Source organism: Kickxella alabastrina, assembly GCF_025024165.1.
Source record: "Kickxella alabastrina strain RSA 675 chromosome Unknown BX661scaffold_13, whole genome shotgun sequence".
Lineage (NCBI taxonomy): Eukaryota > Fungi > Kickxellomycota > Kickxellomycetes > Kickxellales > Kickxellaceae > Kickxella > Kickxella alabastrina.
The window spans coordinates 47657-61064 of record NW_026251484.1 but is presented as its reverse complement, the minus strand read 5'-3'; the positions used below and the strand labels follow the sequence as shown (position 1 = coordinate 61064).

The following is a 13408-nucleotide window of genomic DNA, read 5'->3' as shown; positions in this document are numbered from 1 at the left end:
AAAAAAAAGGCAGACGTGGGGAAGTCCAAGTCGAACCATTCGATTTATTGTGGTTGTTTCTGTGATCTGATCAATGCGGCTTAATCACAAGGTAAATAAAGCCTTTCTGAGTTTTGGGGGTTTGGGCAAAAAATTTGGACAAGCAATGCAGACGCAAACATTCTTTCCACCAAAAAAACCCCTTCATTTTTCATTATTTATTTATTTATTTATTTGAAGTTCCTTTCAATATCTTTTTTTTTTACACCGCGAATTTGCCTTCTTTTCTTGCACAGTTCATAAACCGCTTTTCATTCGCTTTAAACTTTAAACACACATATACCGGACAAAAAAGGCGGACCGTAGACTTCAAAAATGGTCGCGAGCAGCGAAAACAAGGGGTTTTCCCTATTTTCAGCCATCAACGGTCTATTTGAACGCGCGCGGTCGTCGGCAGAAAAGGAGTCACAGCGCTTATTCACAACACCGCCGCCATCAAAGTCCCGACAGGAGCCGCAGTTCAACTCAGAGAGAGTGCGCAGAACAACACATAATAGCCCCAGTAGTCTTTCTCGTAGAAGCGTTAGAACCATGCCACCACTTCCATTTCCATCAGCACCAACATCAACATCAACATCAGCATCAAATTCTTTTTCTCACACGCTTGGCGGCAGGCCGAGGACTGCGACGCCGCGCGGCAGACGTGCGCCGTCACCTGCGTTGCATCACCCTTTGCTTATGGAGCGCGCTTCGTCGGTGGTTTCGGAGGGAACCCATTTGGCAAATAATGTCAACTTGATGGCAATCCAAGAAGAGGATTTCGCGCAGCTCAGTGGCACTGACCACTTTACTGGCAATGCGGATGCTGGCTTTGGCACGGAGCCTGCGCTGAGCATTCGGTCGAAGCGCAAGTGGATCGAACACGAGGAGTCGTTGCTTGAGCAGAGTTTGTTTGACGAAGCGACAAAGAAACCTCGGACAGAGACAGCAGAAATCCCAGACATAAACCCACATCAACACAGTTCAAATACAGCGGCGGAGTTAAGAGTTGTAATGCCGCCGCCGCCTGCTCCGCCACTACCAGCACCAGCAGCAGCATTGCTGCAAAAGCCTCAGCCGCAAAAGACAAGTACGCCGGTGGTGCAATTTTCTAAAATCCCCGCCAGGCCAAAACACAGCAACTTATCTGTCGGTGTTGCGCATTCGGCAAGGCGCTCGCAGGCACGGAGCAATAGCGTCGGGCACTCGAGCATGCCCATGCCTGTCGCAGCGCCCACACCCATGCAGCCGCCCAGCGAAATACCGTCGTTTGTGGAGCGGTCGCGTTTGGAGAAGGTCGAGCGTGAATTACACCGGTTGAAAAAGATCATTGCGTCTCTGATCCCCGAAGAACTGGACGACGACGATCTGCGGTCAGTATACGGAGACCTCGAGCAGCCGCGGTTCTCGCCAGAAAATATTGTCGCTCAGTTAATGAAAACCAGGCTCGGCGCCCACATCAATGCGTATGCTGAACGGTCATCGGTGGCATCCCAAAATGCCGCGATGCATTTGCCCCCGTCGCCAACATCGATGTCGCCGGTTCGTGGCGGCGATCAGAATCAGAATCAGCAGTCGCGGCGCGCACGGGGGCTTCCTATGGCTCCGCCACTTCCACCACCGCCGCCACAGTCGCCAGAGTATTTGCCAATGTCGCCGCTGCTTACTGTTGATTCGTCGTTCAGTTCGCATAACAGACGCGAGCATAGCAATGGCCAGTCAAGAGGTGATGGCGAGCGGCCGCATAGCAGGGGCAGTATGCGTAGGAGGGAGTCTCAGGAATCCACAGTGTCCATTATGGCCGAGAATCCCCGCATGCAAGCATCAACTGTGAGGAGGCTTCGTCAAGAGCTGCGCCCGGTTTTAAAGAGACCAATTCCACCACCACAGCAGCAGTCGTTGCCTCATAAGGATCCTGGTGTGATGTCTAAGCTCCTGGCAGAGATGAAACATCACAGGCTGCGTCCTGTGAAGAAGCCCAAGGACATGGTATGTGCAAGCGATACTCCTAACTAACCTTTAAATTTCTACCATCCCCTTTTTTCTTGATAATTCTCTATGTATAATACAAAATTTTTGTTTCTTTTAATATATCTTTTTTTACATGAGGATATTTAAAAAAATACGCGCGGCAAATAAAACAGTTGCTTTTTAATTTATCATCAATAATTACCTGAGATGTATCAATATGAGCTTTATTTGACAATAAACTAAAATACTATTTTTACTTGCGCTTTGACACCACAACAACACAGTCGCGCTCAGGAAACTTTGGCACACAAGTGCTAGCAACTGTGCATGGCATCAAAATTGGTAGTCCGCTCTCATCAACGCGATCCGGCGTAAACAGCGCATCCTCGGGCAACTCCAAATCATACTTGTTAAAGATATTAGCCATTGTCGACTGAATCTCCATCCATGCCAAGTTTTTTCCCGGACACACCCTGACACCGGCACTAAATGTCAGCACAGTTCGCTTGTTTGCTTCGTTGTCAAGGAACCGTTCAGGATAAAATTCGTCGGGACGCTCCCACACCTCGGGATTAGTGTTGACGGCGGAAATACTAATGGAGCAATTGTATCCTTCGGGGATAGAGTGGCCATGAAGAGTCGCGCCACCACGCGGCAAAAACCGCGGCAAAGTAGTGGTAACTGGAATCAGACGCAAGGACTCGTAAATGCAGGCTTCGAGGAACGGAAGGCTGGCTTTGGACTCGCTATAGATAATTAAGTGGTCGCGGTCAAATGCCTCGCGCACTTCCTTGACAACTCGGGCAAGGTAGTGCGGGTGCAGGAGAAGCAGGTGAATGGTCCATGCAAGCGTGTTTGAACTGGTATCAGAACCAGCCAACAAGCTAATGATTGTCTCTGTAATCACCTGACCCGACGTCATTCGAATGCGCGACTCTGGATCCTCAGCGTCAATGTACGACTGCAGCATATCCTTGGGCTTGTCCTCGTTGGACGCTAGATTGGCTAGAAGCTTCTTGCGGTTATCGACGGCCTGGGTACTCAAGGCAAAGAAGGCGTCAAACTCGCTGTAGAGCGACTTGGCAACAAAGCGACGAAAAAACATTGACTTGATTACAGGCATAATGGCTTGCAGGAATATAAGTACAAATGTGCTTTTGACCCACTTTGCAACCCGAGTGTCGCCCGACGTCAACGATCTGTGTGCGTGTCCAAATCCCAATGAGCTAATGACATCAAAAGTCATCAGAACAAAATCGCTGTGGTAACATATTCTGGCAGTTTGTCCGTCCTTGGATTGCTCAATGTCCCGATCCCATTTGGCGTGCAGCTGCTTAGGCCCAGCTTCCAAAATGGCTGGCTCCATGTGCTTCAAGCTGGCCAAGCTCATGGATGGGCCAATCTGTCTCCGGCGCTGCTTGTTCAGCTCAGGGTCGACGGTCAAAAACATGTTTGGTTCCATGAGTTCAACGTTGCTATACCGCTTGTCCTTGAGAAATGCATGTGTCCCCAAAATTACTTGGCTGTCCTTGGGGTCACAGATGGCCACTCTGCGTGGGCTCATGATGAAGATGCCGCCATATAGTTTGTTGTGCTTTTTCATCAAGGTAGGTTGGCTACGACGCATCTGGTGGTAGAGCAGTGGAAGATCGGATATGCGCGACCAGAACGGACCAGGGACGTTGCGCAGAGGTGAGAGATAGAAAGCATAAAATACAGTCCAGGAAAAGTACGCAACGAGTCCGCAAAGTAAGTTGAGAGGCTGGAGTAGCCCCAACAGGCCGTTTGCCAAGAAGGCAGGGATAAGGCACATCATGCTGTCAAAAATCCAACTTTGAGCAGAGAAACACTGACAATAATGATATATAAGCCAAGAGAAGAGAAGAGATGAAAGGATGAATATAATCTATAAGTATTTTTTCTTCCAAGATCTATGTAAATGAGATCAATTATCATCAGCGGCGGCTTGATTTCTTCCTCAAAAGACAGAAAGTGAGATTTGTCACAATTAATTGCAAGTTGATAAATCGGCCCAACATTCTATGTCCTGGACAGAAATCAGTGCAAAGGCAACATCAAGCTTGGAAGAAGAAAAAGAACAATCCATATGTAGAAACCGACATGGTAATGGTTGATTTCTGGTGCATTCTCCTCGCTCTTGTTTAGGCTGAAAAAGCAATATGTAATAACTATTAACATATTAAGGGCACATATTTATTTCACATAGTATTTTTTACACAAAAAAAACATTTTAATGACAATTTGAATTATATAAATAGGCGCGCGCGAGTCGTAGGTGGATACTGGCCACAGATGGAGGGACGCGGCCCAGAGTTCTTGTACGCAGCACAGATGTCGCGAATAAAGTCGCCAGGTCTGTGCCCGCCCTGGCAATCGCGCCAGCCATTATCCTCGACGCACCGCAGCTTCCCATTGATATACACAGTGGCACTAGTGTTCACTCGGGCAAACAGCGAATTTTCAACCGACTGCTTGAACAGTGCACGTCCCTCTGGCTGCACAGTGCACGCTAGGAATGCTGCAGTATCCAAACCTGCACTGCTTGCACACTTGAGAGCCAAGTCAGAGTCCTTGCCGATGCCCTCGAACCGGCTGTTCATACACATCAGAAAGCGCCAAAATGACATCAGATCGGGGCGGTGGTGTAGTGCGCACAGTTCTTCGATATTCCCCAAACACTCCTCGTCTCCATGTTTGCACTGCGCGCCGTACGTTGCGTTGGGGTCCAACACTGCAATAAAGTTGAGCTGCACATCAATGATGGGATACACTGCAGGAATCACCTGCGAAAACACATCCTCAACCTTGACTGCGTCCGGGCAGCGAGACATGACAAACAGCTCTACAAGAACTTTTTCGCCTTTTGTCAACGCAGTGGGAAGCACATGTGCATGCTGCTGTTCTGGTGAAATTGACACCGACGACTGGCTGTATTCACCGCTGCCGTCGCCGCGGCTAAATTTTCCAGTGAGCAGCGGCCAGAACGAAAAAATGGCCCAGACCGTCACCGCGCCAATGGATACAGTCGTGAGCAAACTACCCAAGTATCGCTTTACGCTAGCGCTTTGGCAAGGCTGCGATTGACCCTGCCCATGATGATGTCTCTTTTCTCCTAGCGGGCCAGGGAGCAGTTGTCCGCTTCCATCCATGGTTTTGTAATTTTAAGACAATAAATAAAATACTACAAATAAATTAAAATACAATAGTAGCTTTTGTAGCGATATCGATGTTGAAAATAGACAAAAAAGGCAGAGGAGAAGAAAGAGTTTGGCAGAGATAATGTCTGGCCCAGGGCAAATAAATTGCTAAAAAAATAGTGCAATTTTCCTGCTAAATGGTGGCTGGTGATGACGATGGCACAATCACCCGTAACACAAGAAAACCCCATTTGATTTTATTCTGTGAGAAAATCCGGGTGCTCCCTGCATCTTGCAGTTTGTGTTACAGGACAGAGCTGCATATTACACTAATGTAAATAGATTTTGGAATTTCCAGACATTTATAGCGAAAGTTCAGGTTTTTAAGCAGGAGATTTTAAAACCCCGTTTCCCCCCAGATCTTTAGCCTAAAATATCAAAATCATATTTTTGAAGATACGGAAAGTACTTAACGTTTGTGTCCGACTGGTGCTTTGGCTGTGAGTTAAACGTGGCACTTAATGATGTAATTATATTCATACAATTCTGTCGCAGCAGCCATCGCTATTTCTGTTGCAACCACAACCGCCGCCGACGCCGCATCTATTATCGACAGCGCACAGCATAGTTGCGACCAAAGATGCCTATTTTCCCACAGTCTGCCAATATCATCCGGTGGATAGGAGAGGAAAAGGGCTGGTCTAAGCAAAATAATTCCCGCAAAGTGAAACAACAGTTGCGGGATGAGCTGGCTGAGCGGAATCGGGAGCAGTACATCAATATCCAGCCTGTCGATAATCCCAAGCGCATTGTCAGGCTGAGCGGCTGGTCGCGGGGCAAGATCGAGTGCAAAATCAGACAGAGGATGCGCGACGAGTTGGCCGCGCAGCAGCAGGAGCAGGTAGCCGCAACAGGAATTAATATAATTACGGCGGTAGAAAAGCCTCGCCAAATTTTATGCCACAACTTGCTCTAGTGCATAATGGAAAACTGCCTGCAAATCTTCAGGGCCGGTGGAACCAAGATCAAGAATGGCAAAAAAGTGCCATCAGGCAGGCAGAAGTGGAATAATCGCGACATGGCTGTGGTGCTAAACTTTCGCATCATTCTTAACTCCCTTCTTGCAGGCGAGTGTCCTCCCTGTTTCTTGCGAAATAATCCATCGTCAGAGTCGGCTGAGCCTGAGTCTACAGCGACGCCTGGCACTGTGCTCAAACCAAACCCCAAGCCCAAGCGTGTGCGCAAGAATTCATCTCTGCTTCTCTTTAAAAGAAGCAACGAACTGGATAATATCTTCAACCATAGTGGTCAATTTGTAACGCCAAAATTGGGCTGGGTTACCTGACAGCATAGTCACATGTAATCTCATTGTTAGATTTAAAATCGCTGCGCGCATGCAATATCATGAGCTTTAGCTCTTTTCATAGTTCTTATACAATAATATCTTTCTTTATTATACACAATATCCTCATTACACTATTGCCACTAGTTTCTAAATACCTGTCAGGTTGCTATGCAATCCGGATGGGAAGAATGTCGATTTGCAGGATACTTGTAGTCTCATTCTTTTCTTTAGTGTACGTTGTAAATATTTTAGTTTAACATGTTGATATCGCTCACACAGAGAGAAAAAGAAAAAAGGGATAAATGAACTTGAGAAAATGAACAGCTGAAGGTGAAAAAGAAAATAATGTAAGATCAGTGAACTTACGAGAAGAACCGTCTGAAGAAGCCGGCAATTCCACGGTTCTTCTTTTGTGTGCTGGTGGTTGAGCTGAGGCTTACCCGGGGCTGAGCCTCCTCAGCAGGAGCAGGTGCAGCTACCTCCTCCTCAACAGCGGCCTTCTCGACAGCGGCAACCTCGACGGCAGCAACCTCCTCAACGGCAGCAGCCTCCTCGACGGCGGCAACCTCCTCAACAGCAGCAACCTCGACGGCAGCAGCCTCCTCGACGGCGGCAACCTCCTCAACGGCAGCAACCTCAACGGCAGCAACCTCAACGGCAGCAACCTCGACGGCAACAACCTCCTCAACGGCAGCAACCTCGACGGCAGCAGCCTCCTCAATGGCAGCAACCTCAACGGGGGCAACCTCGACGGCAGCAACCTCCTCGACGGCAGCAACCTCGACGGCGGCAACCTCCTCAATGGCAGCAACCTCAACGGGGGCAACCTCAACGGCAGCAACCTCCTCAACGGCAGCAACCTCGACGGCGGCAACGGCCTCATCAACAGCGGCAACCTCAATAGCAGCAACCTCGACGGCGGCAGCAACCTCCTCAACGGCAGCAGCCTCCTCAATGGCAGCAACCTCAACGGGGGCAACCTCGACGGCAGCAACCTCCTCGACGGCAGCAACCTCGACGGCGGCAACCTCCTCAATGGCAGCAACCTCAACGGGGGCAACCTCAACGGCAGCAACCTCCTCAACTGTAGCAACCTCCTCGACGGCAGCAACCTCCTCAATAGCAGCAACCTCGACGGCGGCAGCAACCTCCTCAACGGCAGCAACCTCCTCGACGGCGGCAACCTCCTCAACGGCAGCAACCTCCTCGACGGCAGCAACCTCCTCAATAGCAGCAACCTCGACGGCAGCAACCTCCTCGACGGCAGCAACCTTCTCAACGGCAGCAACCTCCTCAATAGCAGCAACCTCGACGGCGGCAGCAACCTCCTCGACGGCAGCAACCTCCTCGACGGCGGCAACCTCCTCGACGGCGGCAACCTTCTCAACGGCAGCAACCTCCTCAATAGCAGCAACCTCGACGGCGGCAGCAACCTCCTCAACGGCAGCAACCTCCTCGACGGCGGCAACCTCCTCGACGGCGGCAACCTCGACGGCAGCAACCTCCTCAATAGCAGCAACCTCGACGGCAGCAACCTTCTCAACGACAGCAACCTCCTCGACAGCAGCAACCTCTTCAATAGCAGCAACCTCGACGGCGGCAACGGCCTCCTCGACAGCAGCAACCTCCTCAATGGCAGCAACCTCAACGGCGGCAACCTCGACGGCAGCAACCTCCTCGACGGCGGCAACCTCCTCGACGGCGGCAACCTCCTCGACGGCAGCAACCTCCTCAATAGCAGCAACCTCGACGGCGGCAGCAACCTCCTCAACGGCAGCAACCTCCTCGACGGCGGCAACCTCCTCGACGGCGGCAACCTCCTCGACGGCGGCAACCTCCTCGACGGCAGCAACCTCCTCAATAGCAGCAACCTCGACGGCGGCAGCAACCTCCTCAACGGCAGCAACCTCCTCGACGGCGGCAACCTCCTCGACGGCGGCAACCTCCTCGACGGCAGCAACCTCCTCGACGGCAGCAACCTCCTCAACGGCAGCAACCTCCTCGACGGCAGCAACCTCCTCAACGGCAGCAACCTCCTCAATAGCAGCAACCTCGACGGCAGCAACCTCCTCGACGGCAGCAACCTCCTCAATAGCAGCAACCTCGACGGCAGCAACCTTCTCAACGACAGCAACCTCCTCGACAGCAGCAACCTCTTCAATAGCAGCAACCTCGACGGCGGCAACGGCCTCCTCGACAGCAGCAACCTCCTCAATGGCAGCAACCTCAACGGCGGCAACCTCGACGGCAGCAACCTCCTCAATAGCAGCAACCTCGACGGCAGCAACCTCGACGGCAGCAACCTTCTCAACGACAGCAACCTCCTTAATGGCGGCAACCTTCTCAACAGCAACGGCCTCCTCAACGGCGGCAGCCTTGACGGCAGCAACCTCGACAGCGGCAACGGCCTCCTCGATGGCGGCGACCTCCTCGACAACAGTCTTCTCAGCAGCGGTAACCTCCTCAGCGACAGCAACCTCGACGGCAGCAACCTCCTCAATGGCAGCGATCTCAGCAACCACCTCAGCCTTGTCTTCAGCCTCGGCCTTATCCTGCTCAACAGCCTTCTCCTCAGACTTAATAAGCTCAACGCCAGAAACACCCTCATCAGCAGCAGATGACAATACTGGCGCGACAAAAACATTATTGACCACACCATCTTCTACCAACTGTTGCTTGGCATTAGTATCCAAAAGCCACTCACCATTGACCTTGTACTTGTAGAGATAGTTTGTTCCGGGAATCAGCTCCAGGGTAACTTCGTACTGGTTAGGGTTGGTGGTGGGTTGCAGTGGGATGGCGGTCCAATGGGTGGCGCCGAAGGTTCCATGGATCTCAACAGTCGTGGTTTCCTCGGCGGTATCTAGCCGGAAAGTGTGGCTGACAGTGGTGGTCATTATTTAAAAAAGGATAAAAGTAGGAAGGGATAGGATGTGTTGTAAAAAGGCAGGGTATATAAAAAATAGTAGGGTTTTGTTTGAGAATAGCTTTCTCTTCTTTTTTTGTGAACAAACAAAATATAGTAGAAGTGGGAGAAAAAAGTAGGCAAACAAGAGAAAAGGAGAGAAAGTTGGTTTTTGGGATGGCAAGGCAACACAAATTGAAGTGAGGAGGGGAGGAGCAGATAGCGGAGTTTACTAAAAAAAATTCAACAGTTTGTTTTGGAAAATTGAAGAAAAAGGCATAAATTTGGTCAGTTCCTAGATTTTATTTGGTTACAATCAACTCGCTCTTTCTCGTTTTGTTTCGTATTTTGTTTGTTTGTTGTTTTTGCAGCGTAAAAATTGAGAGGGAGAAAAGTGGCAACAAACAAATGTAAAATATTGGGGTGAGTAGGATGATATGGCGAAAGAGGCTTATGTTCCTGGTCAGCAATTAGAAAGCCAAGCTCAAGTATGATCGAAATCTGTTATTTTTATTTTTAGGAAAAATGCGTGCTCACTTTAACAATTTTTTTTACAAAATGCCCTTAAAAAATAGGTGAAAAATTGTAAATAAATAAATTGCAGATTTTCCAAACTCTAGTAAATCTTTTGAATGATTTACCAGACAGATGATGTGCCTATCTATTTTTTTATGTTTTCTTTTTTAGCCCGAGCTCAGCCAAAAAAAAGGGGATTGGTGGTTGCAAATTAAGCAAAAAAAAGTAACACGCAAGATGTCACAAAGAATTAGTAATTACACTATACCCGACATGTGTTAGTATGTTTTTTGTTTAATGCTCGGCACAGCACTCTACCAAAAAAGTTAAAGTGTGAGTATATGTCTAATCAACCGGCCATCTCACTATCACCAATATTTATATTTAAAAAATAAAATATGTCAACGGAATAGTAGGCTGCATGTGAGTTGGATCAATTTGGATAAAGAAAGAAAGAAATCAGCAGCCAAAGGCGTTCTTGAACACAGAATTAGCGAGATTAAATTCCTTTGATTTTGCAGCAAATTCCCTCTTCTCGTAATCAGTAACGCCGGTCGTCGCACCAGTGGTGTGCTCGTCGCCGGTCATCATGGACAGCAGGCCAGTGATGATAGTAGCGACGGACCACCCGGGATTCCACGTGTTCGGGTGGTAGTTGCTCATGGATGTGCAGATATTGGCCGAGGGGACGAAGCGGCCGCTGGGCGTGATCATCTGGATGGACGGCGGCGCAAACGGGTAGTCTGCCGGGAAAATCAAACGACCGTGGTACTCGCCGCCATCGTACGGCGTGTCCGGCGGCCCGGTGATGATGTAGTGCCACTCGAGGATGTTCTTTTCCAGAGGCTTGGCTGTGATGAAATCCGGCGGCGACTTTTTCATCAGGGCGTACTCCTTGGTCAGGCGCTTGGTGGCGGTCTTCGAGGCCATTTATTTATTTGAAATATAATGATGTGGTGAAGATGGAAGAAGTTGAAGTGCAGTTTGATGCTAACAGCGCAGGCACGGAAGCTTGCATAACAATTAGCCCATGGTGTGTGATGGGGGGGAGGGAAGGTGCGCAAGGGGTGACTTGTGGGGTCAGCCACAGCACTGCCAGCGCGGGCTCAGTAAATCAGTGGATCAACGGATCAATTTGCTTGGCACGGGCGGCGCCAGCTCGGCCAGCGCGTCGGCAGACAGAGCGGCAAAGGCATCGGCGAGATCCCCGCAGCCACCGCCGGCGACGCGCTCGACCCACGCGGCCACAGACTCCGCGCCTACGCGCGCAGCACACTGGACGCCGGCGCCGCCAACAACGGTCGGGTAGCAGGCGAAGCCCTCGGCGGCCAGCTCCGCACACACAGCGGCAACCTCCGACGCAGCAGCCGCTTGCGGCACCAGCGCCAGCGCACAGCCGCCGCCGCCGGCGCCAGTCAGCTTTGCTGGCATCTTATGGGCAGCGGAAATCATCCGCACACGCTCGAGCGCCGGGTGGCTGACGCCCAGCGCGGCCAGCAGCGCGTGGTTGAGCGCAACGGCGCCGCGCAAATGGTCCTCCAGCCGCTCGGCGCTTGGATCGGCGAAGCGCTGTGCGGCGTCCTCGGCCAAGGCGCCAATGGCGTCCATGACGGAGTCAATGGCGGCCGGGTGCTGGTCGCGCAGCGCGCGCACGCCGGCGACCAGCACCATGGTGCTCTTGGGCACGCGCGTGTCGCAGATGACGACACGCGTCGGGTGCGCGGCGCCCAGCTGGCGCGGGCTGCTGCCGCGCGTGTACGCCAGGAAGCCGCCGTGCGTGGCCACGGCGTTGTCGATGCCCGATGGCGTGCCGTGCGCCACCTGCTCGCCGCGGAACGCCCATTGGTCGACCAGCTGCCGCTCCTCAGCCGAGTCCGCCGCGCTGACGCGCCCGTCCAGCCGCAGCAGCGCCGCCGCCAGGCTGACGCTGAACGCCGCCGACGACCCGAGCCCGGCGCCGACCGGCACCAATGACCGCACGCACAGCGTCAGGCCGCTCTGGCGCACGCTGGCTGGCAGCAGCGCCCCGGCGAGGTACGCAAAGGTGAGCGTGGCTGTGCGCCCAGGGCCCTCCTGCGGCAGCAGCGCCGCCGAAAGCAGCGTGGCGACGTCGCCTGGGTGCGCGAGTGAGGCTATGGCGGCTGCGGATGGCAGAGCGCCGAGTGTCGTGTCGACGCCGATGTCCGGAAGGCACAGCCGCGTGAGCCCGTCGGTGCGCGGCGTCACCAGCGCGTAGGCGCGCATTGACAGGCTGCCGGCCACTGCGGCCTTGCCGTAGACGACCGCATGCTCGCCAAAGAGAATTGCCTTGCCGGGCGCGCTGGCGACGAATGGCGGCCACTGGGGAATGGGATTTGAAGGGGCGGCGAGCATTGCTTTGGTGTGGAATGGAGGTGGAATGGAGGTGGAATTGGAGGTGGAATTAAAGATGGGATTAAATTGCGAATTGGGGTTGAATGAATTGGCGTCTGCTTTTTTTCTCGCGCTTGGCGCACGGTCCGACAAAAGACCAAACCACCGAAAGCCCAAATCTGCAATCGCCCCTTTCTCTGCTCTGCTCTGATCCGCCCTTTCTCTGCTCTGGTCCACCCTACTGCCCCTTCCTATTAAAACCACCCGCTGCCATTATTTCATTTTCCAAATCATCACACACAAATGTCGACTCCGCCTTCGCCGCCGTCCAGTTACACGCTGCGCGCCAACGACGCCAAGCACAGACACACGGCCACGGCCACGGCCACCGAAAGGCTGCTCGCACAAGTCTCAGCCTCCGCGTACCCTGCGCTGCTACTCAGCGCCATCAATCTCAGCGCCATGTCGCTTGCGCGCCGCCGCACCCTGGGTGTCCCCTCAGTCATGCAGTGCACCATGTACGGCGCCGTGTTTGGTGCGCCGCCTATGCGCTGGCATCCGGGGACTATACTAATGGCGCCGGGCTCGGCGCCGGCTGGTCGGCCATCTGGTTGTTCTTAATGCCCGCAATGCGTTCAGGTCAAGGAGCCCGGCGCCGCTGGCTATGACTGCGGCAGTTGTTTCCGTAGGCTCAGTGTATGCCTGGAGGTATGTTTGGAAACGGTAATATCGGAGAAGGAGAGGGTTTGCTTTTATTGCGCTTATTGTGCGAGGGATAAGTCTTTGTTTCGGAAAAGAGCACCATTGCGAATGACAAAGGATCAATGACCCTGTTCTTCTCCGGGCGGGTGTCCCGTTGCGCATGCGCTATTGAACACAATGAGCACAATAGGCACAATGGACGCATGGATACAGAGCTGGGCTGATATCAACAGACGGGAGATGGCACGCAGGATTGTTTGTTTTGCTGCTGCAGCGACCGCAGCATTCATGAATTTTAGAGCCATCCGCCACCTGACCAAATGACTGGCAGCCTTCAAGTTTTTTTTTACGCGCTGTAATCGGCGATTTGATTTCGTGATGATTTTGATTTTGATTATGAATTTTTGGTCGATAATTTTATTTTTTTCTTTCCCCCCTTTC

General features: G+C 52.0%; 7 protein-coding genes across 7 annotated transcripts; 2 read left to right on the top strand and 5 right to left on the bottom strand.

The window, feature by feature from the left end:
* Positions 1-354: 354 nt before the first annotated feature.
* BX661DRAFT_183218 (uncharacterized protein) lies at positions 355-1660 on the top strand (the record flags this gene model as incomplete). Its single annotated transcript, XM_051536175.1, has 1 exon — positions 355-1660. A coding segment is annotated over one exon (1306 nt), but the record flags the coding sequence as incomplete, so codon positions are not given.
* A 532-nt stretch (positions 1661-2192) lies between these two features.
* On the bottom strand, positions 2193-3875 carry BX661DRAFT_183217 (cytochrome P450; the record flags this gene model as incomplete). Its single annotated transcript, XM_051536174.1, has 1 exon — positions 2193-3875. A coding segment is annotated over exon 1 (1397 nt), but the record flags the coding sequence as incomplete, so codon positions are not given.
* A 317-nt stretch (positions 3876-4192) lies between these two features.
* BX661DRAFT_183216 (uncharacterized protein) lies at positions 4193-5265 on the bottom strand. The gene has a single exon (XM_051536173.1). The coding sequence runs from the start codon at positions 5157-5159 to the stop codon at positions 4257-4259; it is 903 nt and encodes a 300-aa protein (XP_051391147.1). The 5' UTR covers positions 5160-5265; the 3' UTR covers positions 4193-4256.
* Positions 5266-5690: 425 nt separating this feature from the next.
* On the top strand, positions 5691-6492 carry BX661DRAFT_224833 (uncharacterized protein; the record flags this gene model as incomplete). The annotated part of the gene is made up of 2 exons (XM_051538917.1): positions 5691-6048; positions 6124-6492. Exons 1-2 carry the CDS (start codon positions 5788-5790, stop codon positions 6490-6492), a joined length of 630 nt encoding a protein of 209 aa, XP_051391146.1. The 5' UTR covers positions 5691-5787.
* Positions 6493-6801: 309 nt separating this feature from the next.
* Positions 6802-9537, bottom strand: BX661DRAFT_28459 (uncharacterized protein). Its single transcript, XM_051539033.1, has 2 exons — positions 8970-9537; positions 6802-7076 (listed from the first exon to the last, which is right to left on the bottom strand). The coding sequence occupies exons 1-2, from the start codon at positions 9387-9389 to the stop codon at positions 6855-6857; spliced, it is 642 nt and encodes a 213-aa protein (XP_051391145.1). The 5' UTR covers positions 9390-9537; the 3' UTR covers positions 6802-6854.
* An 835-nt stretch (positions 9538-10372) lies between these two features.
* Positions 10373-10843, bottom strand: BX661DRAFT_143740 (ubiquitin-conjugating enzyme E2 J2; the record flags this gene model as incomplete). Its single annotated transcript, XM_051533018.1, has 1 exon — positions 10373-10843. The coding sequence occupies one exon, from the start codon at positions 10841-10843 to the stop codon at positions 10373-10375; it is 471 nt and encodes a 156-aa protein (XP_051391144.1).
* Positions 10844-10939: 96 nt separating this feature from the next.
* On the bottom strand, positions 10940-12427 carry BX661DRAFT_27661 (ribosomal protein S5 domain 2-type protein). Its single transcript, XM_051539032.1, has one exon. The coding sequence runs from the start codon at positions 12284-12286 to the stop codon at positions 11036-11038; it is 1251 nt and encodes a 416-aa protein (XP_051391143.1). The 5' UTR covers positions 12287-12427; the 3' UTR covers positions 10940-11035.
* Between the last annotated feature and the right edge of the window lie 981 nt (positions 12428-13408).